This window comes from Oncorhynchus tshawytscha, linkage group LG19 (genome assembly GCF_018296145.1).
Source record: "Oncorhynchus tshawytscha isolate Ot180627B linkage group LG19, Otsh_v2.0, whole genome shotgun sequence".
In the NCBI taxonomy this organism is placed as follows: Eukaryota; Metazoa; Chordata; class Actinopteri; order Salmoniformes; family Salmonidae; genus Oncorhynchus; species Oncorhynchus tshawytscha.
Window position 1 is genome coordinate 48,003,249 of NC_056447.1, and position 27,229 is coordinate 48,030,477.

The 27,229-nt window shown below is 40.3% G+C and overlaps 1 protein-coding gene and 1 long non-coding RNA gene across 2 annotated transcripts in view; one reads left to right on the top strand and one right to left on the bottom strand.

Annotated features, from left to right (window-relative positions):
- Window positions 1-13,847: 13,847 nt before the first annotated feature.
- LOC112219029 (SH3 and multiple ankyrin repeat domains protein 2-like) overlaps window positions 13,848-27,229 on the top strand; it is a 152,462-nt gene continuing 139,080 nt past the window's right edge. The window contains exons 1-3 of the mRNA XM_042301773.1: window positions 13,848-14,073; window positions 17,160-17,366; window positions 20,902-20,973. Coding sequence (XP_042157707.1) covers window positions 13,876-14,073; window positions 17,160-17,366; window positions 20,902-20,973 — 477 coding nt within the window. The 5' untranslated portion in view covers window positions 13,848-13,875. The remainder of the gene's footprint in view (window positions 14,074-17,159; window positions 17,367-20,901; window positions 20,974-27,229) is intronic.
- On the bottom strand, window positions 18,202-23,257 carry LOC121840089. The gene is made up of 3 exons (XR_006079386.1): window positions 23,245-23,257; window positions 21,887-21,891; window positions 18,202-18,275 (listed from the first exon to the last, which is right to left on the bottom strand). It is a non-coding gene; the product is annotated as an uncharacterized LOC121840089 (long non-coding RNA).

A 27,229-nucleotide genomic window follows, 5' to 3' on the forward strand; every position in this document is an offset into this window, starting at 1 on the left:
AGTACAGTACAGTACAGTACAGGGTTTGGTTATAGTGTCCACATGACTTACAGTACAGTACAGTACAGGGTTTGGTTATAGTGTCCACATGACTTACAGTACAGTACAGTACAGGGTTTGGTTATAGTGTCCACATGACTTACAGTACAGTACAGTACAGGGTTTGGTTAAAGTGCCCACATGACTTACAGTACAGTACAGGGTTTGGTTATAGTGTCCACATGACTTACAGTACAGTACAGTACAGGGTTTGGTTATAGTGTCCACATGACTTACAGTACAGTACAGTACAGGGTTTGGTTATAGTGTCCACATGACTTACAGTACAGTACAGTACAGGGTTTGGTTATAGTGTCCACATGACTTACAGTACAGTACAGTACAGGGTTTGGTTATAGTGTCCACATGACTTACAGTACAGTACAGTACAGGGTTTGGTTATAGTGTCCACATGACTTACAGTACAGTACAGTACAGGGTTTGGTTATAGTGTCCACATGACTACAGTACAGTACAGGGTTTGGTTATAGTGTACAGTACAGTACAGGGTTTGGTTATAGTGTCCACATGACTTACAGACTTACAGTACAGTACAGGGTTTGGTTATAGTGTCCACATGACCACATGACGTACAGTACAGTACAGGGTTTGGTTATAGTGTCCACATGACTTACAGTACAGTACAGGGTTTGGTTATAGTGTCCACATAGCTTACAGTACAGTACAGTACAGGGTTTGGTTATAGTGTCCACATGACTTACAGTACAGTACAGTACAGGGTTTGGTTATAGTGTCCACATGACTTACAGTACAGTACAGTACAGGGTTTGGTTATAGTGTCCACATGACTTACAGTACAGTACAGTACAGGGTTTGGTTATAGTGTCCACATGACTTACAGTACAGTACAGTACAGGGTTTGGTTATAGTGTCCACATGAGCTTTACAGTACAGTACAGTACAGGGTTTGGTTATAGTGTCCACATGACTTACAGTACAGTACAGTACAGGGTTTGGTTATAGTGTCCACATGACTTACAGTACAGTACAGGGTTTGGTTATAGTGTCCACATGACTTACAGTACAGTACAGTACAGTACAGGGTTTGGTTATAGTGTCCACATGACTTACAGTACAGTACAGGGTTTGGTTATAGTGTCCACATGACTTACAGTACAGTACAGTACAGGGTTTGGTTATAGTGCCCACATGACTTACAGTACAGTACAGTACAGGGTTTGGTTATAGTGTCCACATAGCTTACAGTACAGTACAGTACAGGGTTTAGCTTACAGTACAGTACAGGGTTTGGTTATAGTGCCCACATGACTTACAGTACAGTACAGTACAGGGTTTGGTTATAGTGTCCACATAGCTTACAGTACAGTACAGGGTTTGGTTATAGTGTCCACGTGACTTACAGTACAGTACAGGGTTTGGTTATAGTGCCCACATGACTTACAGTACAGTACAGTACAGGGTTTGGTTATAGTGTCCACATAGCTTACAGTACAGTACAGGGTTTGGTTATAGTGTCCACATAGCTTACAGTACAGTACAGGGTTTGGTTATAGTGCCCACATGACTTACAGTACAGTACAGTACAGGGTTTGGTTATAGTGTCCACATAGCTTACAGTACAGTACAGGGTTTGGTTATAGTGCCCACATGACTTACAGTACAGTACAGTACAGGGTTTGGTTATAGTGTCCACATGACTTACAGTACAGTACAGGGTTTGGTTATAGTGTCCACATGACTTACAGTACAGTACAGTACAGGGTTTGGTTATAGTGTCCACATGACTTACAGTACAGTACAGTACAGTACAGGGTTTGGTTATAGTGTCCACATGACTTACAGTACAGTACAGGGTTTGGTTATAGTGTCCACATGACTTACAGTACAGTACAGTACAGTACAGGGTTTGGTTATAGTGTCCACATGACTTACAGTACAGTACAGGGTTTGGTTATAGTGTCCACATGACTTACAGTACAGTACAGTACAGGGTTTGGTTATAGTGTCCACATGACTTACAGTACAGTACAGTACAGGGTTTGGTTATAGTGTCCACATGACTACAGTACAGTACAGTACAGGGTTTGGTTATAGTGCCCACATGACTTACAGTACAGTACAGTACAGGGTTTGGTTATAGTGTCCACATGACTTATAGTACAGTACAGGGTTTGGTTATAGTGTCCACATGACTTACAGTACAGTACAGTACAGGGTTTGGTTATAGTGCCCACATGACTTACAGACTTACAGTACAGTACAGTACAGGGTTTGGTTATAGTGTCCACATGAGCTTACAGTACAGTACAGGGTTTGGTTATAGTGTCCCACTTATACAGTACAGCTTACAGTACAGTACAGGGTTTGGTTATAGTGTCCACATGACTTACAGTACAGTACAGTACAGGGTTTGGTTATAGTGTCCACATGACTTACAGTACAGTACAGTACAGGGTTTGGTTATAGTGTCCACATGACTTACAGTACAGTACAGTACAGGGTTTGGTTATAGTGTCCACATGACTTACAGTACAGTACAGGGTTTGGTTATAGTGTCCACATGACAGTACAGTACAGTACAGGGTTTGGTTATAGTGTCCACATGACTTACAGTACAGTACAGGGTTTGGTTATAGTGTCCACACAGTACAGTACAGGGTTTGGTTATAGTGTCCACATGACTTACAGTACAGTACAGTACAGGGTTTGGTTATAGTGTCCACATGACTTACAGTACAGTACAGTACAGGGTTTGGTTATAGTGTCCACATGACTACAGTACAGTACAGTACAGTACAGTACAGGGTTTGGTTAAAGTGCCCACATGACTTACAGTACAGTACAGTACAGGGTTTGGTTATAGTGTCCACATGACTTACAGTACAGTACAGTACAGGGTTTGGTTATAGTGTCCACATGACTTACAGTACAGTACAGTACAGGGTTTGGTTATAGTGCCCACATGACTTACAGTACAGTACAGTACAGGGTTTGGTTATAGTGTCCACATGACTTACAGTACAGTACAGTACAGTACAGGGTTTGGTTATAGTGTCCACATGACTTACAGTACAGTACAGGGTTTGGTTATAGTGTCCACATGACTTACAGTACAGTACAGTACAGGGTTTGGTTATAGTGTCCACATGACTTACAGTACAGTACAGTACAGGGTTTGGTTATAGTGTCCACATAGCTTACAGTACAGTACAGGGTTTGGTTATAGTGTCCACATGACTTACAGTACAGTACAGGGTTTGGTTATAGTGTCCACATGACTTACAGTACAGTACAGGGTTTGGTTATAGTGTCCACATGAGCTTACAGTACAGTACAGGGTTTGGTTATAGTGTCCACATGACTTACAGTACAGTACAGGGTTTGGTTATAGTGTCCACATGAGCTTACAGTACAGTACAGGGTTTGGTTATAGTGCCCACATGACTTACAGTACAGTACAGGGTTTGGTTTATAGTGTCCACATGACTTACAGTACAGTACAGTACAGTACAGGGTTTGGTTATAGTGTCCACATGACTTACAGTACAGTACAGTACAGGGTTTGGTTATAGTGTCCACATGACTTACAGTACAGTACAGTACAGGGTTTGGTTATAGTGTCCACATGACTTACAGTACAGTACAGTACAGGGTTTGGTTAAAGTGCCCACATGACTTACAGTACAGTACAGGGTTTGGTTATAGTGTCCACATGACTTACAGTACAGTACAGTACAGGGTTTGGTTATAGTGTCCACATGACTTACAGTACAGTACAGTACAGGTTATAGTGTCCACATGACTTACAGTACAGTACAGTACAGGGTTTGGTTATAGTGTCCACATAGCTTACAGTACAGTACAGGGTTTGGTTATAGTGCCCACATGACTTACAGTACAGTACAGTACAGGGTTTGGTTATAGTGTCCACATGACTTACAGTACAGTACAGTACAGGGTTTGGTTAAAGTGCCCACATGACTTACAGTACAGTACAGTACAGGGTTTGGTTATAGTGTCCACATGACTTACAGTACAGTACAGTACAGGGTTTGGTTATAGTGTCCACATAGCTTACAGTACAGTACAGGGTTTGGTTAAAGTGCCCACATGACTTACAGTACAGTACAGGGTTTGGTTTTAGTGTCCACATGACTTACAGTACAGTACAGTACAGGGTTTGGTTATAGTGTCCACATAGCTTACAGTACAGTACAGGGTTTGGTTAAAGTGCCCACATGACTTACAGTACAGTACAGGGTTTGGTTAAAGTGTCCACATGACTTACAGTACAGTACACTGTGATCGTATCATACCGCATGAATAGAATGCTAGAGATTTAGAATAAAGGGTCTGCCTACGGTGCTGTCCAAATCCACTTCAAAGCTCAAATCCTTTTACCTCACACTTGTCATACATTAATCTACCTTGGGTTTGTCATACATTAAGCTACCTTGGGTTGGTCATACATTAAGCTACCTTGGCTTTGTCATATATTAAGCTACCTTGGGTTTGTCATACATTTAGCTGCCTTGGGTTTGTCATTCATTAAGCTACCTTGGCTTTGTCATACATTAAGCTACCTTGGGTTTATCGTACATCAATCTACCTTGGGTTTGTCATACATCAAGCTACCTTGGGTTTGTCATACATTAAGCTACATTGGGTTTGTCATACATCAAGCTACCTTGGGTTTGTCATACATTAAGTTACCTTGGGTTTGTCATACATTTATCTACCTTGGGTTTGTCATACATTTATCTACCTTGGGTTTGTCATACATTTAGCTACCTTGGGTTTGCCATACATTTATCTACCTTGGGTTTGTCATACATTGAGCTACCTTGGGTTTGTCATACATTTATCTACCTTGGGTTTGTCATACATTAAGCTACCTTGGGTTTGTCATACATTAAGCTACATTGGGTTTGTCATACATCAAGCTACCTTGGGTTTGTCATACATTAAGCTACCTTGGGATGTCATACCTTTGGCTACCTTGGGTTTGTCATACATTAAGCTACCTTGGGTTTGTCATACATCAAGCTAACTTGGGATTGTCATACATCAAGCTACCATGGCTATGTCATACATTAAGCTACCTTGGGTTTGTCATACATTAAGCTACCTTGGCTTTGTCATACATTAAGCTACATTGAGTTTGTCATACATCAAGCTACCTTGGGTTTGTCATACATCAATCTACCTTGGGCTTGTCATACATTAAGCTACCTTGGGTTTGTCATACATTTATCTACTTTGGGTTTGTCATACATTAAGCTACCTTGGGTTTGTCATACATTAAGCTACCTTGGGTTTGTCATACATCAAGCTAACTTGGGATTGTCATAGATCAAGCTACCTTGGCTTTGTCATACATTAAGCTACCTTGGGTTTTACATTTTGACAATGGTTCTGTCTGGCTGACTGCAGAGATTATTTCTGGGCCCAGCATGCTTTTACTGTGTGCTGTAACACACATGTAATATCAGAGGCATATCAGACCTATGCCAGCCAAGCAATTTTTTTTTGCCTCCTGAACCCTATAGGCTAAATAAGTGTTAAACAAGCTGATATAATACTAACTGCCTTTTGGGTCTAGTGTGTCTCAGTGGTGATTGGAGGGGTCTGGCTGGAGGAAGGAGGAAGTGGAGGTGACAGACAGCCATGATGAAGGATGTGGTTGTCTGGAGAAGAGGCTCTGGGGAGGTTATGTGCTGCTGGAGCAGTTTTTATGGTGCTAGTCATTTATGACTGTGTCTGTGGCCTCATCTGAGATTGGACCGAGGGAGAGACACAATGTAGTGTGTCTACTGGATTAAGTCAAATGCTTGTGTTCCCAGTCTCTCTATCATATTGTTGTTTTTCTGGGCGGTTATTAGGGGAAGGAGGGACCCTGAGATTAGGGACCTCTCGGGGTGTTTAAATGTAGTTAAAAAATAAAATCAGCCATACAGGTTCAGATTTCTGTGGTGTCATGTCAGTGCTAAAATGTGATGTTATACGTGGTGGTTTAAGATTCTCACACTGCTATTCTCTGGCTACAGGATGGATCACTCCACTTGGTACTGTCAAGGTCGTCTGGAGGGATTCTCTAACTGACACTATCCATGGCAGTTGATTTCATGCGCTCTGTCAGTTTCTTGACTGTCTGAAAAACACCACGTAGAAAAGGTGAGCCTCTGGTCTGCTTCCTTCACTTCACAGGTCAGTCTTAAATTACATTGGTGAGCAGTGATTGAGATACTCTCAGCACAGATCTATAAAAGGGAAGCGTAGAACAATGAGAACCAGACATCACACTATGAGGACAGTAGAACCATTTTAAACATATAGGTTGGATCTCAGTTACAGGACTATGCACACAACTGGTATCAGTCACATAAAATCAGTATAAAGTCTAGCCTATATACAGGGTTTTCTATTTGAAAAACTTCCCTGTTGGACAGAATGGAGTGTTTGACAAAGTATTATTGTTACATTTCGTTTGAAGCACCATCACTATCAAATTTTAAAGCAGTGCCTGTTTGAATTAAGGGTACCGGTACTTGTCTGTGTCATCAGGGGCGCTAAACTGGGGCAACGATATAGAAAAGGCTACATGGTGTGTGTGTGTCTTATATGTGCGAGGTACACATGTGTGTGTGTGTGTGTGTGTGTGTGTGTGTGTGTGTGTGTGTGTGTGTGTGTGTGTGTGTGTGTGTGTGTGTGTGTGTGTATTTGGGGTGGGTAAAGCTTACTGTATGCTTCCCAGTCTAAACAGTTTGTGCATATATATTATATATATATATTATATTTATATATCTTTTATTTAGTTTTTTAGACAATAGACATATACAAAGACAACAGACAATTTAACATTTCACAGACATGGATATACTAAACTTGACACGATGTTGGCTGGGACTTAATGCCCAACCTTCAACATAAAGAAATACGAATAAAGACAAAAACACCAACTCAGACATTTGTAGGGCTTGTAGTACTTTATGCCATATGGCTTCAAATTGTTCTGTTTTTTTTCTATCTGTAGCCGGCATTGTCTCAACATTTAAATGATTATGCATTTGATTCATTCACCGTCTTGACGATGGAGCATCATTTTGATTTCCAGTTGTTCAGTAGAATAATGGTCCAAGAAAAGAATGGTCCAACCCATCGGGTACCTCACTGCATCCTCACATGCCATGTCTTGAAATATGCAGATAGATGAATTAAAAGTACATTTACATGGTAAACTTCTGATAGTCAGCTTTTCTAACTCCAGCCATAGCGTTTGGACTTTATACCACTCCCAGAAGGCATGAATTATTGACTCATTGTTTGTTTTACACTTAAGGCCTTTGTGCTGTAGAAATTGTGTATTGGTTTATACTGCACTCTTAGAAAAAAAAGGGTTATTTGGGGTTACTGTAAAGAGACCTTTACTAAAAAAGGTTCTATATACACTAAATACCAAGTGAAGGTAAAGAGCCTTGAGGGTTCTAGCCCTACCCCAGAGTGTAATGGAGGATTTTAGAAATCACCAGCTAACAAAGCTAACTCAGTCACCTCGAAATCTGAAATGACAGCTAACGTTCCCTTTTAATTTGCTTTAGCCATTTTCCATTGCCATTTTTATCCATATTAACGATGCTGCTGCATAATTTTGCCTGGTCAGAAAAATGGTTAGCTGACGTCCACATCGTTAGCTCTATAGGCAAGGGGAAGATCACATTTATATTTTGCAACATTGTTGCCAAGGTCTGAGTGGCCAACAGCAAGGTCCATACAAACCTGTGTTGTTGCAAACTAAATGCTACCTAGAAGCAAGAGGAAATGCTGTGTTTAATAAAATCATACCATCTTAGATAAAAATGGGGTCCAATATAGAACATTTTGGTCAATTCAAAATTGAACTGCGATTCAAAAACCAACTTTCAATCCATTCCAGTATGACTAATCAAGAGGATGGTGTTTGAACCAACTTGCAAGTAGCACTATCAGAGGCAGAGGAACTCTCTTTTGGCTTCTGCTGACAACAACTGAATGTTAGTTGTTCTTCTGCATCATAATAATTATGTGTCTGCGTAGCATTTTGTCTTCACTGCTATAACATGTGTAATTATTATTATCACACATGGTGATAAGAAGATGGAATGTAACGTGAATTTTAATGATTGTGCTTTTCTTATAACTAATTTCTGTGTTCTATTTATGTGCTGTTTTATAAGCAAATTTCTGTGTTCATGCAAGTGGCTGACTGTACAAATCCTCACTTATCAGTAGCTGCAATTTGGCAGTACGCCCAGACGTTGTTTTGAGAACGAACGAACGATATCTTAGTTTCAAGGTCTCAGCTTAGAGAGGAGAAGCCTCGTGAGGTGTTGGTTGGTCACATGTTATGAAACAGTATTGGTCGGTCACATGAATGAAACAAAACGGTAATGATTAATTAATCATGCAAATATAACGTGTCTGTGTATTGTCTGTGTATAGCCATCCCTGTGTAAGAATTTTTCCACAACACTCCTTTTCAGCTTCTTCTCTGAAACATGTCAAGCAGGTAGCCCAGCAGCTAAAGAGTTTGACCTGTGTGACCTGGGTTGGGCCTGTGGCCTAAAGGTGGCCGGTTCAGAATCCTGGGCAGGGTTCTGGCAAAAAATGGGCGGAATTGACCTGACACCTTTAGGGCTGCTGGGTTCACATCCTTGAGCAAGGCCCTTAAACCACAGCATGCTCTCCATCCAAGGCTGCTGCTTAAACCTGTGCTTGTATCAAGTCTATGTGTGAGGTCTGCTCTTTGGGGTGGTTGAGAACGGAGCAGAAGACACATTTTTGTGGTTCACTGTAACTAATGGATATTCTATTGTATTGTAAAGAAGTCAGCCATTGTTTGTTTGGGTCATCATTCAAGCAAAGAGATGCCTCCCTGGCCACCAGTGCATCTTTCCAAACTATGTTTGCATGTAATGAAAATAAATTCTCAAAACTATGCTGGAATTCGTTTGTCTATTTTTTTTTGATTGTTTATTAAATCATATTCTTAGCTCAAAATATTACTAATTAATAGTAGTAGCCACAATTAATACATGGCACTATGCATCCCCCCCTTTTTGTTCACAATGACTGCCTTCACCAGCCCAACCCAGACGATGCTGGGCTAATTGTGCACCACCCTATGGGACTCCCAATCATGGCCAGTTGCAACACAGCCTGTATTTGAACCAGGGTGACTGTAGTGACACCTCTAGCACAGAGAAGCAGTGCCTTAGACCGCTGCACCATGTGGGAGCCCAAATTTCCAGGTTGCTGATGAAAGAACCCTGTAAAAGGGTTCTATATACAGTTGAAGTTGGAAGTTTACATACACCTTAGCCAAATACATTTAAACTCAGTTTTTCACAATTCCTGACATTTAATACTAGTATAAATTCCCTGTCTTAGGTCAGTTAGGATCACCACTTTATTTTAGGAATGTGAAATGTCAGAATAATAGTAGAGAGAATGATTTCTTTCAGCTTTTATTTCTTTCATTACATTCCCAGTGGGTCAGAAGTTTAAATACACTCAATTAGTTTTTGGTAGCATTGCCTTTAAATTGTTTAACTTGGGTCAAACGTTTCGGGTAGCCTTCCACAAGCTTCCCACAATAAGTTGGGTGAATTTTGACCCATTCCTCCTGACAGAGCTGGTGTAACTGAGTCAGGTTTGTAGGCCTCCTTGCTCGCACATGCTTTTTCAGTTCTGCCCACACGTTTTCTATAGGATTGAGGTCAGGGCTTTGTGATGGCCACTCCAATACCTTGACTTTTTTGTCCTTAAGCTATTTTGCCACAACTTTACAAGTATGCTTGGGGTCATTGTCCATTTGGAAGACCCATTGCGACCAAAATTTAACTTGATGTCTTGAGATTTTGTTTCAATATATCCACATAATTGTCCTTCCACATCATGCCATCTATTTTGTGAAGTGCACCAGTCCCTCCTGCAGCAAAGCACAACATGACGCTGCCACCCCCGTGCTTTACGGTTGGGATGGTTTTCTTCGACTTGCAAGCTTCCCCTTTTTCCTCCAAACATAACGATGGTCATTATGGCCAAACAGTTCTATTTTTGTTTCATCAGACCAGAGGACATTTCTCAAAAAATTACGATCTTTGTACTCATGTGCAGTTGCAAGCCATAGTCTGGCTTTTTTATGGCGGTTTTGGAGCAGTGGCTCCTTCCTATTTGAGCGGCCTTTCAGGTTATGTCGATATAGGACTCGTTTTACTGTGGATATAGATACTTTTGTACCTATTTCCTCCGGCATCTTCACAAGGTCCTTTGTTGTTGTTCTGGGATTAATTTGCACTTTTCGCACCAAAGTACATTCATCTCTAGGAGACAGAACGTATCTCCTTCCTGAGCGGTATGATGGCTGCGTGGTCCCATGGTGTTTATACTTGCATACTATTGTTTGTACAGATGAACGTGGTACCTTCAGGTGTTTGGAAATTGCTCCAAAGGATGAACCAGAATTCTGGAAGTCTAACAAAAAAATCTGAGGTCTTGGCTGATTTCTTTTGAGTTTCCAATGATGTCAAGCAAAGGTATTGAAATACATCCACAGGTAAACTTCCAATTGACTCAAATGATGTCAATTAGCCTATCAGAAGCTTCTAAAGCCATGACATCATTATCTGTAAATTTCCAAGCTGTTTAAAGGCACAGTCAACTTAGTGCATGTAAACTTCTGACTCACTGGAATTGTGATACAATGAATTATAAGTGAAATAATCTGTCTGTAAACAATTGTTGGAAAAATTACTTGTTTCATACACAAAGTAGATGTCCTAACCGACTTGCCAAAACTATAGTTTGTTGACAATAAATTTGTGGAGTGGTTGAAAAACAAGTTTATATGACTCCAACCTAAGTGTATGTAAACTTCCCACTTCAACTGTATAAGTGATTGTCAGTTGGATATGCGTTCTGCACGGTTTTGTTTATCTTACCATTTTTAAGTTGTATGTATTTGAAAATGTCTATGTTGGTCAGTCCAAAATTGCTTTTTAATTCTGTCATGGAAATAATTGTATTTCCTATTACCAAGTCATTTACAGTTTCTACACCTTTAGTTTACCATGTGGGGCAATTATCTGTGAATTCTGAAGATTATCCAAGGATTGTTCCATAGGGGTGTTTTGAGGGAGTGATATCGGTTCTTCTAGAATACAGTATGTTTCATTTTCTTCCATATTGTTATAGTGTTCTTAACGGTGAAGTTAATGTTCTTAGCTTTATCCTTTTAAAATAGACACAAACAGATTCTGGGGGTGAGCATGTGCATCTTCAATATGTACCCATTGTTCTTCTTTAGTGCATCTAACTATCTGTCTGTAGTAAAAGCCTTGGGTGGCGAGTTGATCCAATTCCAAGTCTGGAAGGTTTAAACCTCAGACTTAGAGACATGTAGAACTTAAGTTTATTTGAAGAATGTCTTCGGTGGGGTAAGTGCTATTATTGAAAAAATATATAAAAACTTTGGGAGCCATTTTATTCTAAAGATGTTTATTCTACCTGTAAGATTCATGGGAAGATTGTTCCATTTAATTAGATCAGCTTTCATGTTGTTAAGTAATGGGATAAAGTTAACTTTATATATTTGTTGTTTGTTGTCACTTAAGTATTTCTATTTCTGTGGTCCAATGATTGCTGTAGATCATGAATTATTCTTTTATCTTTTTCCTATTGCCATTATTCATTTTTTAAAATTCCAAATACCTTTTAAATCTCAGTTTATATTATCAAAAATCGAAAATTATCGAAAATATTATCAATATTAGTCAGGTACTGTATATCAGGGGATCGTCGGCTACAAAGTTCAGTTTATATTCATGTTTACCAATACTGATACCTGTTACGTGATTGCTTAATTCTAATATTAGATTATTTAAATATGTAATAAAAAAATCTCCAAACGTATTTTAGTTAGGTTTTTGCAGCACTATTAAATGCTCCAGGGCTAATTTAGTTAGCATTTGTTATTAAAAAAAATCAAACATAAAACATACATTATCCTTTAGGTCTAGCACAGCAAATACTTCAGTTGTTTAAACATATGTTGCAGAACAGTGATTACATTGTTTTCTTTGAATATTGATAAAGAATCCATCTTAAGGGGCTAGCCATCAGTCACAGAGTTGACAAGCCACTGATGGAGTTGACAATAGATACTCAAAACAGACATATTTCTGCCTCTAAAATTAAAGTAAAATACAAAACATTTGTAAAATATGGACAATTATTCATTTCAAAATCACCAATAAAAACATAACCATTCTATCAGATCTTTTAGTTGACATTAGACAAAGATCTGACGGAATGGATGTTTTACGGAGTTGACAAAAAATGTGATTTTCTTCTTCATTCAAGTGGTACTAACAGTAGAAATTGTGTTTATCCTCAGTTGCTTTATGACTCTAAAACCTAATTTAATATTAGCAAAATTCTTATTCTATCTTAATATATCAGGCAGATGTAGTTGACAGTTTATGGTTGTGACCATGGTGATTCCAATATTGTTTGTTTGAATCTCTCAGGGTGGCAGGTAGCCTAGTGGGTAAAGTGTTGGGCCAGTAATTGAAAGGTTGCTAGATTGAATCCCTGAGCTGACAATGTAAATAACTGTTGTTCTGCCCCTGAGCAAGCAATTAACCCAGCTGTCATTGTAAATACGATTTTGTTCTTATTTGATTTGCATAGTAAAAAACAAAGTAGAGAACTTTACAGACCACGAGGGGTCTTGTTGCACTACACTACATGATAGGGGTCCAACTCTCCAGACACATATTTTTGGAATCACAGTTTTGAGAAGAATATTCTTTAAAGTCACAGAGGACTATTGCAAGAAATGTCATAATATAATTTTTCAGTTAATATCCAATGTTGGCTGTTTTTAGAATTTTAAACACTCTTGGAGAGTTTGAAATTGGAATCCTTTGCTCCGGACAAGGGAATTTCCAGGCACAGAGCCGACATTGAAATTAATAATATTGAAAGTGTACTTAATAAAATTCCCCTCAATGTAAAGTTTAAGCTCAAATAATGCAACAAAATCTTCTTCAACTATAAAAATAAAGTTTCTCTGCGGGACAAGGATTGTCCCAACTTTCAACGAATACCTGAGTTAATTTCCTGCATGAGGCTGAGAGAAAATGTTGCAGTTTTAAAGCTAATTTCCTGTAATTCTAAACATGTTTTTCATGACTTATAACATGTTCATATGCTATCTATGGGGCCCGAGCTCCGGGTGACCCCAAGTCACACCCTACGGGGGCTGTGGAGGTGTGTGCTACGCCAGTGCTCCTAGTACGAGTGAGAACATCAGTGTTTGTTGTCATTCAACGAGAGACGACTAGATTTCACGCAAATTGTTTCACTCGAGAAATACTGCACCAATAATCTAATCTAGATGTAAAATTGCACAACTAAGACTTCCTCTGCAAAAAGGTCAAAATGTATGACCGATTTCTTGATTTATTTGACTATTTTGTGTTTCTGTCTGTGTTGTTGTTAGGTTGGCCAAGCGGGACAAACAGCAGTAAAATTAACGCTTTTTTTCACGTTTTTCCACGAACGTCTTTAGGGTGTACGAGAGCACAGACGGTCGCTTTGCCTAGCAGAGTTCTGAGGACACCTTAACTGTATGATGAAGCCCGATAACACTGTGTCCTCTCCCCCTGGTCAGGCCAAAGTAGAGTCCAGCATGCCCCAGGGCCTGACTTTCAGAGCTTGTGTGTGTCTTAGTAGTACACATATATAACGCTGTCTCCTCTCTCTCTCCAGTAGAGTATCATGCCTCGGAGTCCTACATCCAGTGAAGAGGAGATGGCCCAGAGTTTCTCTGACGGCTCTGGAGGTTTTGAGACAGACAGCTCCAAGGAGGAGCCTGGCCATGGAGGACCTGGAGGGGAAAGGACTAGCAGGAGGACAGACAGGAGGACAGACAGGAGGGCAGAGAGGGACAGGGCTGCCCGTAGGGAGTCACTGGAATTCTGTGTGGTCATCCCTGACCTGCAGCAGTCTGTGAGTACACACTTATCTCGTTGTACACTGTTTTCTTATCATACTGCAGGAGTATGCTACACTGTAAAATATAATTTAATTATTTCAACTAATTATTAACAATTAGTTCCATAGCCTTTTGTTTTGTTTACTCAACTTTTCGATCCGAACGTTACCTGAACCAAAAAAAATAGTTGGCCCAAACTTAGATAAAATTGGGAAAACTTAGTAAAAAATTCAGTCAATTTTAAATGATGTGTTTTTGCTTAACTCATTTATTCAACCATAATTATGATTTGGTCATCTTACCTACAAAAAAAGCTGTGGAACTAGTTATGCACACACAGTTTTTAACATACAATGTTTCCAAAAATCCGTATTTAACACACGTTGAGCATTTACACAGTACTTAATTTCCACCGTGTCCTCACAACCTCCTGGTCTCATGGCATTCCGATGTTCCTGCTATGCCACTATGTCTGTCTTATCAGTTCATCTTACTATTCTCTCATAATTGATATGTTTCACTTGTTTCAGAAAAAACTAATTCTGTATAGTTGTCTGTTGGTGGGGCATATAACTCTGTTTTAATGTTACTCCTTGATCACTATGATAAAAAAACATTGTTTTGTTGAGTGTATTTTTAAAACGATGTTTTTTATTGTAGTAATCAAGGAGTAACATTAAAACAGAGTTATTGAGTGTATTTTTAACAGAGCTGAGATTTACTTTGAAGTCCAAAGTGTAGGAATACAGGTGAAATCATTCATTGACACAGACATGGTGGGGTAGCAGGAAGATTGGAATGCTGTGAACCAAGAAACAGTGAGTTCAAATCCCAGGTGAGGATATATGAATTACTGTATAAATGAGCATGTGCAATGTATGTCAAATATGTATGCTGAAAACATTGTATGTAAAAAGCACTCTAACTAGTTCAACAACCTTTTTAGGTGGATTAATTTATGAGACAATTTGAGCAAAAACATCATTTTAAGTTGACTGAATTTTTACCTATGTTGAGGCTGTGGAACCAGTTACTTAATAATAATTGAAACAACTCAAAGTTTCTAAAACATTTTTTACAGTGCATCTAAATCCGCTTTAAAGCCAAACCCTAACTACCTTTCTCTTTTCAACTGTGTGGTCATCCCTGAACCTTTGTAAAAACATATTAGTCATTTAGCAGAAGCTCTTATCTAGAACGACATACACTCAGTGCATTCAGCTAAAATAGCTGCTATCTGCAGAATCAGTGCTAGTGAGAGTAGATAAAAAGACAAGTACAATAGTCTGGGCTACAACATAGTTTACCCACTGCTTTGCTCTAGGCTCCAAAACCAGTAGTTCTACTGCACTGAAAATAATTGGGGTGCTGTGCGCTGGTTGGAATTATGACATAGTTGTTACTGCAGTTTGTCACTGCATGTTGCTTATGTGAAAGACTGTAAAGCAAAAAGCTGTAAAAAAAAAAAATTGCTCATAGCAATTGTGGAATATGTGGGATGTTTGCCCCAGCCTAGCAGCATAAAGTCAATGTGAAAGAGTGAGCTACAATAGCTATGTTGTATAAGCTAAATGTCACACTGTTCTCAGCCAAGCAGTTTGATAGACGTGAAAGAGAGAGAAAAAACAGCTATTGGAAATCGGTGGCGAGGTTATTCTTCCACAGAAATACATACTTTCTAGTTGAGAAGTGCTGCTGTTTTCAAATGCCTTATCACAAAAGAACATGCACCCTCAAATAAACCAATAACAAAAATGATTTTCTGGATAACAGGCGTAACGCTCTGCTATAATCCTTACTAATTGATTGAACTAATTCCAGTTATTGTTTTTTCCACCACCAATACTGTGTAGCGGGCACCTCTGCCAAACAACTTTATGAATATGAAATGTTCTGCTTCTGTAGAGGAAAGGCATAGCTAATTACTGAAACAGAATATTGCTAGGAGACATTTCCATGCTGTTTTATACTGTGATTCCTGATCTTTTCTACTGTAAATAAAAGCCTATTTATTCACAGACACTGGTAGCTTGGCAAGGAGACGTGAGCTATTGTTTCTCCATCTGTTAGCACCTGCTGCCAGAATGTTAAATCTGCATGTGTGTTTTGTGTTTGTTTGTTTTGGAGCAGAAATGTATGTTTTCAACCCAAAGCTAAATGTGTCGTCTAATGTTTTGGAGCAGAAATGTTTGTTTTAAACCCAACACTAAATGTGTTGTCTAATGTTTTGGGGCAAAAGTGTATGTTTAAACTCCAGGTTTGATATGTTTGTATAATCTCTGAATGTTATGTATTTGTGTTGCAGCAGAAACTGACACCACTGTGTGCAGAGATGGGCAGTATTTATGTTACATATATTTGAAATACATATTTGAATTACTTCTGAGTATTTTTTCATTTGAATTACACTGGGTTGAACTATACTCCAATGTCATTTGTATTTTCAAAATACTGTCATTTGTACTTTTCCATTCAATGTTTTATAGCAGTTCAGATTTTGTGCCCCCCTTTCACCCTGCATTGGTATCAGAAGTCTGATAGCACTATGGCATGATAGAGCGTCTGCTAAATGAACTAAATATAAATATATATGTAAAAATGTTGATAAATAATGTACTTGATACGGTTGTGATATGAATGCACTAATTGTAAGTCGCTCTGGATTAGAATGTCTGCTAAATTAGTCAAATGTAAATGTAAAAACTAACAATTGCAAAGCATGCTGAGTATTATTCTAATGAGCTCTGCCCTGAAACCAAGCCAATAATAATACCCATTGTGCTTTGCAGTTAATTTTGGTTTGTTAATTTTCACATATACATTTACATTTTAATAATTTAGCAGACACTCTTATCCAGATTAAAGTATATCAACTAAAGTAGATAAACAACAACATATTACAGTCATTTTTGTAACAGGTACTGAGAACATTGTTGCTATTCAGGCTGTCTACTTGCAAATGTAATTTTAAATTTTAAATACAAAATGCATGTATTTTAATTAAATACTTAATTATTATGATACATTCATCTTCATGGTATTTTGTATGTGTGTTTTGTCATTTTTGACTATCCCTGACGGTGTGTGTGTTTTGGAGCAGAAGTGTATGAGGTTTAAGCCCGAGGCCACGGTGTGGGTTGCTAAGCAGCAGATCCTGTGTACACTGACCCAGACTTTGAGGGATGTGCTGAACTACGGCCTCTTCCAGCCCGCTGTGGAGGGCCGAGAGTCCGGCTTCCTGGATGAAGAGTGTGCCCTTAAAGACTACCCTACTCCCACCAACACGAAGGGGGTCCCCACTCTGGAGGTACAGGAACCATTCAGTTCTCCATCCACCAGGTCCAGCACTAACCCTAGCCTTAGTCCTAACCCTAGACCTAACCCACCGTACCCTAACCCTAACCCTCAGACTATCCCACCCACCACCAGCAAAGTGATCCCTGGTGGTGCAGTAACAGTTCTGCTCCATAAATCTGTATGCTCAAATCACTGATTTCTCCACAAAACACAGATCCAAGAGTGGATCTTCGTCACGTCACAGAGAGGCATTCTTGGCTCAAAATGTTATACAAGCCTATAAAGTATGTGGTGGAGCAATGGTTTGTGCATCGCATGCCCTACTTCATTTCTTCAGTACTGCTCCATGACGCAGGTCCAGTCCTCCTGTATTGTCAAACATACGTTACTGATTGTTCCAGAACATACCTTATTAGGCCAGCACGACGTTGCTGTGGATTGTGTGTGCAGCCCCTGTCTACTTCATTTCTTAAGCTCTGTTCAATCCCTGGGGTCCAGTCCTAACACAGCACTGGACATGCTGTTGTAGTCCACCCAGGGGTGCTGTATACCACCCAGGGCTGTTGTAGTCCACCCAGGGGTGCTGTATACCACCCAGGGCTGCAGTATACCACCCAGGGCTGTTGTAGTCCACCCAGGGGTGCTGTATACCACCCAGGGCTGCAGTATACCACCCAGGGCTGCAGTATACCACCCAGGGCTGCAGTATACCACCCAGGGCTGTTGTAGTCCACCCAGGGGTGCTGTATACCACCCTGGGCTTTTTGATCCTTCGATGTCGGCTCTTCCTATCATTGTGAAGCAGAATTCACCAAGAGTTGGATTGTTCACCCACTAATAGGGAAGGTGAGCTGGGTTTAGACCGTCGTGAGACAGGTTAGTTTTACCCTACTGATGATGTGTTGTTGCAATAGTAATCCTAGTAATAGTAAATCTAGTATTCATAGTAATGTGACCTAAAATAAAAATTGTTAGCTTCACTGTCCAAATACATATTTAAAGGGATTACTATAGATAAATTAACAGAAAATGTATTGAACAAAACCTCCCTTGTCAATTCTGTTGGCCAACCAGTGGGTGTGTTTTCTGGGGTTGAATTACATTTATTGTTGCTGTAGCCCACCCAGGGGTGCTGTATACCACCCTGGGCTGTTGTATACCACCCTGGGCTGTTGTATACCACCCTGGGATGCTGTAACCCACCCCATCCTACAGAAGCACTTCTCCTGTTTGATCATTATCAAAGAATTTCATCTGGAAGAATTCAGCCACTTAATGAATGATCAAGGGACTGCATCACTATAATAAGTCTTTGTTTTCCAAACAGCTCAGCTGAATTGTGATGAGGCAGCATAGCTGGAAACTCCCTCTTGGCTCTCCCTGGCTCTGTTCTTTGTTCTATATCTCCTCAGTCAGGGGGGTCCCCTGGTATCGCTAGTACTTGACTGAAGTTTTAATTACTGGCTGCCTGGGCGATCTTCTCTGGTAGTGGTACACCTTACTTAGTATTAAATAAATAGATCCTCATTAGCAGTGCTGCCAGATGGGTATGATAGTGACTGGTTGTTTAATCAGGATCATTGGGAGATGACTAGAAGTGCCGTGTCGTTGACTATCATTACATGTGAAGACTGTATATTATCAAATCAATTCTCTATGTGTAATTTAATTACGCGATTAAACTAATCATGTAACTTTAATTAACTAGGAAGTCGGGGCACCACGGGAACATGTTGTTTATAGAGTTTCAATTTCCCGAATATAACTCAAAACAGTCGCTTATTAATGAATTTGACCTCATCAGTCTCATTACTGAACGTCGCAAAGCCTTGAATATCTACACGAACCCTAGTATAGAATCATGAATCAGCGATATGCAAATCGGCTTATTTATTTATTTACTAACTTAATCAATCACAAAATTACATAAACACACACAAATAGTTCATACATTGGTTACTACATGATACAAAGAAAAAGTCCCTAGCGGACGAAACCGATATGACTGCTCGGTAGACAAAGGAAAGTGGTGGGGACCAAGAGAGGGAAACTCACAGAGGATTACTACACTCATAGAGAGTGGCAAACTCACAGAAGATTACTACACTCATAGAGAGTGGCAAACTCACAGAGGATTACTACACTCATAGAGAGCGGGAAACTCACAGAAGATTACTACACTCATAGAGAGCGGGAAACTCACAGAGGATTACTACACTCATAGAGAGCGGGAAACTCACAGAAGATTACTACACTCATAGAGAGCGGGAAACTCACAGAAGATTACTACACTCATAGAGAGCGGGAAACTCACAGAGGATTACTACACTCATAGAGAGCGGGAAACTCACAGAGGATTACTACACTCATAGAGAGCGGGAAACTCACAGAGGATTACTACACTCATAGAGAGCGGGAAACTCACAGAAGATTACTACACTCATAGAGAGCGGGAAACTCACAGAGGATTACTACACTCATAGAGAGCGGGAAACTCACAGAGGATTACTACACTCATAGAGAGCGGGAAACTCACAGAGGATTACTACACTCATAGAGAGCGGGAAACTCACAGAGGATTACTACACTCATAGAGAGCGGGAAACTCACTGCTCATAGAAGATTACTACACTCATAGAGAGCGGGAAACTCACAGAGGATTACTACACTCATAGAGAGCGGGAAACTCAGTGCTGATAACTACACTCATAGAGAGCGGGAAACTCAGAGGATTACTACACTCATAGAGAGCGGGAAACTCACAGAGGATTACTACACTCATAGAGAGCGGGAAACTCAGTGCTGATAACTACACTCATAGAAATTGCTAATGCTGTGAACATGAACAACCGCTCATTCGAAAATATATTGCAATTAACATATTTACGAGTGTCTGCCTTTGTTGTCCCTCTCAGCGATCGCCGGTCTGTCTGCTGGATGGAAATGTTCTTAGATCGGATGCGTTTACAAGACTAAAGTATTTAAACAGCTGCAGTCTGAATAATTGTTCTTTAGTTTGTAGATGTCTTTGCCATTTCAACGTGGGAATGATCTCCACGTTCTCTCTGGTCTTGTCCTTTGGTAGAGTTGTATGTACATTCCACACTATTTAGATTTAAACCTCCTAATTGAGAAGTGTACACAACCAAATACACAGTAATGTGTGTTTCCTGTCCTTCGTGACATCACCAAATGAAACACACTCGACATGATTGTCCCTTAAGTGTCCACGGACCATTCCCACGTTCTCAAAAATATAAATGTTGTTTAATTCTCCCATTTTGGGGATTAGGAGTTTTGGCAAGGAGAATGCCTTTGTTCTCCATACGCTCTCTCCCGCCATACTGAGAGTTTCTACCAGGAATTTATGACCGTTGTAAAACCTGATGTGGGAGAGAAAGTGAGACAGGAGGGAGCCATGATATACACCCAAAAGGGCTACATCGTGACAGAAGTCATGACAACTCTTACACTACATCATAATGTATTACAATTGTTTGGCTTTAAGTAAAGTGTTGAAGTAACTTTTCTTCTTCCATTTGCAGTTCCGTTACAAGAGCCGGGTCTATCAACAGCCCAATGTGAATGAGAAGCAGATCGCCAAAATCCACACGCAGGTGAGAAAAATAAATGAAGGGCTTTATATTTATTTTTCACTTCTTTCAGGTTGTACAATCGATGAATTATATTCATTTAAATGAATGTGAATATCAACGGCTGGTGTAAGTTCTTGTATTGGAACAGGTGAAAAGTATACCGTGGACAGTAATACCCTGTATCCGCCATTTCTGTAACCATGTTGAAAAGGTCAATGTGGAAAGGAAATGTCAAGGCCAGTAGAGTTATTGTAGTCGTGTGGAAAAATATATTAGTAAGGGAACTTGTCTTTGATATATTCATTATATTATGAGTGAAAGAACATTTCAGGTCTTCTCCCTGTAATGCTGATAGAATGAATGCCCTATTAATCTACAAGCTGAATATAAAGTGTGAATTATTGAAGTGTAGAATTTCCATGGGCTCACTATTCAGGAGGTACGTATTTAACATGATTCAGTATTTGATTGAGACAGACAGACAGCTGAGTCCAGGACAATTCCCATCAATGTCCTCCTTCTGGATCAAACAGGAATGCCATACTAAATCATTTACCCATCGAATTCCCTTCACTCTGTTTTCCCTGGTCTTTCAAGTTCACTGTGTGTGTGTGTGTGTGTGTGTGTGTGTGTGTGTGTGTGTGTGTGTGTGTGTTGTGTGTGTGTGTGTGTGCAGGAGAGAGAGCGAGGGAGAGAGAAGTACCACTTATTCTGTTATTCAACCAGCTTATTTTGGAGGAACAATGATGAAATGATGAAATGACAAATTATGCACGCAAGCCTGTGTGTGTGGTGTGTGTGTGTTGGAGTTCAAAGTGTAACTGCTTACAAGGTATGTAAGTCCCCCAGCAGTGTGTCTGTCCTGCCTGAAGGCTGCAGACAAGCCTCTCTCCTCCACTGCCTGCCGCTGTTCAGCTCAGCTCAGCTCTGGGACCTGCTCTCTTAACTATTTATAAGTGGCCTCGAAAGCAGCATGTGTCCCTGGATCAGTCCTTGGGAAAGCACCATGAGAGGAACAGCAGTGGAGAGACCTGAGGAACCATCACGTGACACCCATAATGTACTAACCTCATATCAAATCAATGTTTTTTGTCCATCCGCCCGAATACAACTGCTGTAGACTTTACCATGAAATACTTGCATACGAGCCCTTAACCAACAATGCAGAGTTAAAACATATAAATAAAATAGTAACAGAAGAGGAATAAAATCAAATACACAAGAATGGAGCTATATACAGGGAGTACCAGTACCAGATCAATGTGGAGCTATATACAGGGAGTACCAGTACCAGATCAATGTGGAGCTATATACAGGGAGTACCAGATCAATGTGGAGCTATATACAGGGAGTACCAGTACCAGATCAATGTGGAGCTATATACAGGGAGTACCAGTACCAGATCAATGTGGAGCTATATACAGGGAGTACCAGTACCAGATCAATGGAGTGGAGCAAGTACCAGATCAATGGAGCTATAGGGAGTACCAGATCAATGTGGAGCTATATACAGGAGTACCAGTACCCGATCAATGTGGAGCTATATACAGGGAGTACCAGTACCAGATCAATGTGGAGCTATATACAGGGAGTACCAGTACCAGATCAATGTTGAGCTATATACAGGCAGTACCAGTACCAGATCAATGTGGAGGTATACACAGGGAGTACCATATCAATGTGGAGCTATATACAGGGAGTACCAGTACCAGATCAATGTGGAGCTATATACAGGAGTACCAGTACCAGATCAATGTGGAGCTATATACAGGGAGTACCAGTACCAGATCAATGTGGAGCTATATACAGGGAATACCAGTACCAGATCAATGTGGAGCTATATACAGGTGGAGCTATATACAGTACCAGATTAATGTGATCAATGTGGAGCTATATACAGGGAGTACCAGATTAATGTGGAGCTATATACAGGGAGTACCATACCAGATCAATGTGGAGCTATATACAGGGAATACCAGTACCAGATCAATGTGGAGCTATATACAGTACCAGGAGTACCAGATTAATGTGGTGCTATATACAGGAGTACCAGTACCAGATCAATGTGGAGCTATATACAGGGAGTACCAGATTAATGTGGTGCTATATACAGGGAGTACCAGTACCAGATCAATGTGGAGCTATATACAGTACCAGATCAATGTAGCCAGGAGTACCAGTACCAGATCAATGTGGAGCTATATACAGGGAGTACCAGTACCAGATCAATGTGGAGCTATATACAGGGAGTACCAGTACCAGATCAATGTGGAGCTATATACAGGGGAGTACCAGTACCAGATCAATGTGGAGCTATATACAGGGAGTACCAGTAACAGATCAATGTGGAGCTACAAGGTACAAAGTGACTAGGCATCAGGATAGATAATAATAAGGCATTTGAGGTAGATATGTAAATGAAGGCAGGGTAAAGTGACTCGGCATCAGGATAGATAATAATAAGGTATATGTGGTAGATATGTAAATGAGGGCAGGGTAAAGTGACTCGGCATCAGGATAGATAATAATAAGGTATTTGAGGTAGATATGTACATGAAGGCAGGGTAAAGTGACTAAGCATCAGGATAGATAATAATAAGGTATTTGAGGTAGATACAGTGGCTTTGCGAAAGTATTCACCCCCTTGGCATTTTTCCTATTTTGTTGTCTTACAACCTGGAATTAAAATGGATTGTTTTAAATTAAAAATCCTAGTTATGACGTCATGACAAATGAGCTGTTATTGTCCCTTCAGTCATTGGTTGTGTTTCGTACAGTGCCAACTATGTGTAACACATAAGATATGCTTACGAACTGGAAGGAATAATAGATAACAACATATGTGGATGCTGTTAATACCCCAGCAGTAGTCGTTACCAGCTGCACACTACAAAGAGCACATCCTTGTTTACCACCAAGATGACATGGCACCCTTCTCTCCAAATCGCCCCTAGGGCACTGGTAAGTGCACTATATATGGAGTAGGGTATCATTTGGGACGCAGGAATGCAAAAACCAACCCCTCATACCCCAAAATAAAGACAGTGATTACAGGAGCATGTTTAAATATGGAAGAGGAGTCGTGGGTTGAGGGACCGGGGCTTGCGAAAGTTTTAACCCACCTTGGAATTTTTCCTATTTTGTTGCCTTACATCCTGGAATTAAAATTTAACTTTGGGGGGGTTTGTATCATTTGATTTACACCACATGCCTACCACTTTGATGATGCAAAATATGTTTTATTGTGAAACTAAGAAAAATAAGACAAAAAAACTGAAAACTTGAGCGTACATAACTATTCACCCCCCTAAATTCAACACTTTGTAGAGCCACCTTTTGCAGCAATTACAGCTGCAAGTCTCTTGGGGTATGTCTCCATAAGCTTGGCACATCTAGCCACTGGGATTTTTGCCCATTCTTCAAGGCAAAACTGCTCCAGCTCCTTCAAGTCGGATGGGTTCCGCTGGTGTACAGCAATCTTTAAGTCATACCACAAATTCTCAATTGGATTGAGGTCTGGGCTTTGACTAGGCCATTCCAAGACATTTAAATGTTTCCCGTTAAAACACTCAAGGGTTAGGGTCATTGTCCTGCTGGAAGGTGGACCTAAGTCCCAGTCTCAAATTTCTGGAAGACATACAGGTTTCCCTCAAGAATTTCCCTGTATTTAGCACCATCATTCCTTCAATTCTGACCAGTTTACCAGTCCCTGCCGATGATAAACAACCCCACAGCATAACGCTGCCACCACCATGCTTCACTGTGGGGATGAGGTTCTCAGGGTGATGAGAGGTGTTGGGTTTGCGCCAGACATAGCGTTTTCCTTGATGGCCAAAAAGCTCAATTTTAGTCTCATCTGACCAGAGTACCTTCTTCCATATGTTTGGGGAGTCTCCCAAATGCCTTTTGGCGAATACCAAACGTGTTTGCTTATTCTTTTCCCTAAACAATGACTTTTTCTGGCCACACTTCAGTAAAGCCCAGCTCTGTGGAATGTACGGCTTAAAGTGATCTTATGGACAGATACTCCAATCTCCTCTGTGGAGCTTTGCAGCTCCTTCAGGGTTATCTTTGGTCTCTTTGTTGCCTCTCTGATTAATGCCCTCCTTGCCTGGTCTGTGAGTTTTGGTGGGTGGCCCTCTCTTGGCAGGTTTGTTGTGGTGTCATATTCTTTCCATTTTTTAATGTAAGATTTAATGGTGCTCTGTGGGATGTTTAATGATAGGGATGATGTTTTTTTATAACCCAACCCTGATCTGTACTTCTCCACAACTTTGTCCCTGACCTGTTTGTAGAGCCCCTTTTTCAAGGCGCTGTATGTACATGAAGGCATGGTAAAGTGATTAGGCATCAGGGTAGATAGTTGTAAAATAAAGACCATGTAGCAGCAGCATATGATGAGTGTAAATGTGTGCGTGTGTAAATGTGTATGTATTTGTGCTTGTGTTGTGTCGATCTGCATGTTTGTGTGCGTATGTAGTATACATGTATGTGAATATGTGTGGGTTTGTGTGGGAGTGTCAATGTACTGTGTGTGAGTGAGTGTGTATATGGTTTAGATATATAGTCTAGTGAGTGTGTATAAGGTCAGTGCAAGATAGAGTCAGTGCAAATAGTTTGGGTACCATTAATTGACTATTTAGCAGTTTGGCTATTTAGCAGACTTATGGCTTGGGAGCAGAAGCTGTCTCGGAGCCTGTTGGTTCGGTACCATTTGCCTCAGCAGTCATCTGTCACTTACACATCCCTCCCTCCAACTCTCTGTTTTCATTCTCAATTCAATTCAATTGGCATGGGAAACATGTGTTAACATTGCCAAAGCAAGTGAAGTAGATATACACAATATACATGGACAGTAAACATTACACACAGAAGTTACTCACAGAAGTTCCATATGAATAAAGACATTACAAATTTCATATTATGTACATATACAGTGTTGTAACGATGTGCAAATGGTTAAAGAACAAAGGGGAAAATAAATAAGCATAAATATGGGTTGTATTTACAATGGTCTTCCTTCTTCACTGGTTGCCCTTTTCTTGTGGCAACAGGTCACAAATATTGCTGTTGTGATGGCACACTGGTATTTCACCCAGTAGATATGGGAGTTTATCAAATTTGGGGTTGTTTTAAAATTCTTTGTGGATCTGTGTAATCTGAGGAAAATATGTGTCTCTAATATGGTCATGCTGTCACGTCTGCTCCCGCTCTTCCCTCCCCTGGCGCTTGAGGGCGCCAGGTTGCCCTGCATCACGCATTCCTACCATCATTTACGCACAACTGCCTTCCCTTGTCACGCGCTTCAGAAATAGACTCACCTGGACTCACTTATCAGCTGTTTATTACCTTCCCTATATTTGTCAGCTTCCCTGCTTTGTTCCCTGCTGATGCATTGATTGTTTTTTGTCTTTGTTTTCTTGTATGCTGACGCTGTTCCTGTCTCGTTCCATGTCCGTTCCTTATTAAATGTTTGACTCCCAGTACCTGCTTCGTCTCTCCAGCGTCATCACATGTGACACATACATTTGGCAGGAGGTCTCTCTCTCACTCTCTCTCTCTCATAGCTTGTCTTCTCTTGAGAGCCAGGTCTTCCAATGGCATCCTCTATCAATATCAAGGCCATGCACACTGAGTCTGTACATAGTCAAAGCTTTCCTTAATTTTGGGTCAGTCACAGTGGTCTGGTATTCTGCCTCTGTGTACTCTCTGCTTAGGGTCAGTCACAGTGGTCTGGTATTCTGCCTCTGTGTACTCTCTGCTTAGAGCCAAATAACATTCCAGTTTGCTCAGTTTTTTGTTGTTGATTCTTTACAATGGTTCAAATAATTATGTTTTTGTTTTCTCATGATTTGGTTGGGTCTAATTGTGTTGCTGTCTTGGGTCTCTGTGTTGTCTGTTTGTGTTTGTGAACAGAGTCACTGTACCAGCTGGCTGAGGATAATTTTCTCCAGATTCACCCCTCTGTAGTTGAGGGCTTAGTCAGATTCAGATTGTTTAATATTCATATGAACAGGGTTTCAGGTGTGATTGCAGGGTACAGTGAAACTCTCAGGCTCTGAGCTCCAACATGCAGGACCAAGTGAAATAAAATAATGAAAATGGTAATATAAAACAACAATAGAAATAGCACTGTATAATATTAACTGTAGCAGTGATGAATAAATACAATGGGGGTGGGTCCATAGGGAGAGAGGGGAGCAGGTACCTGACTAGTGCTGGCTGTTCAGCAACCTGATAGTCTGAAGGTAGAAACTATTGGCCAGTCTTTCAGTTT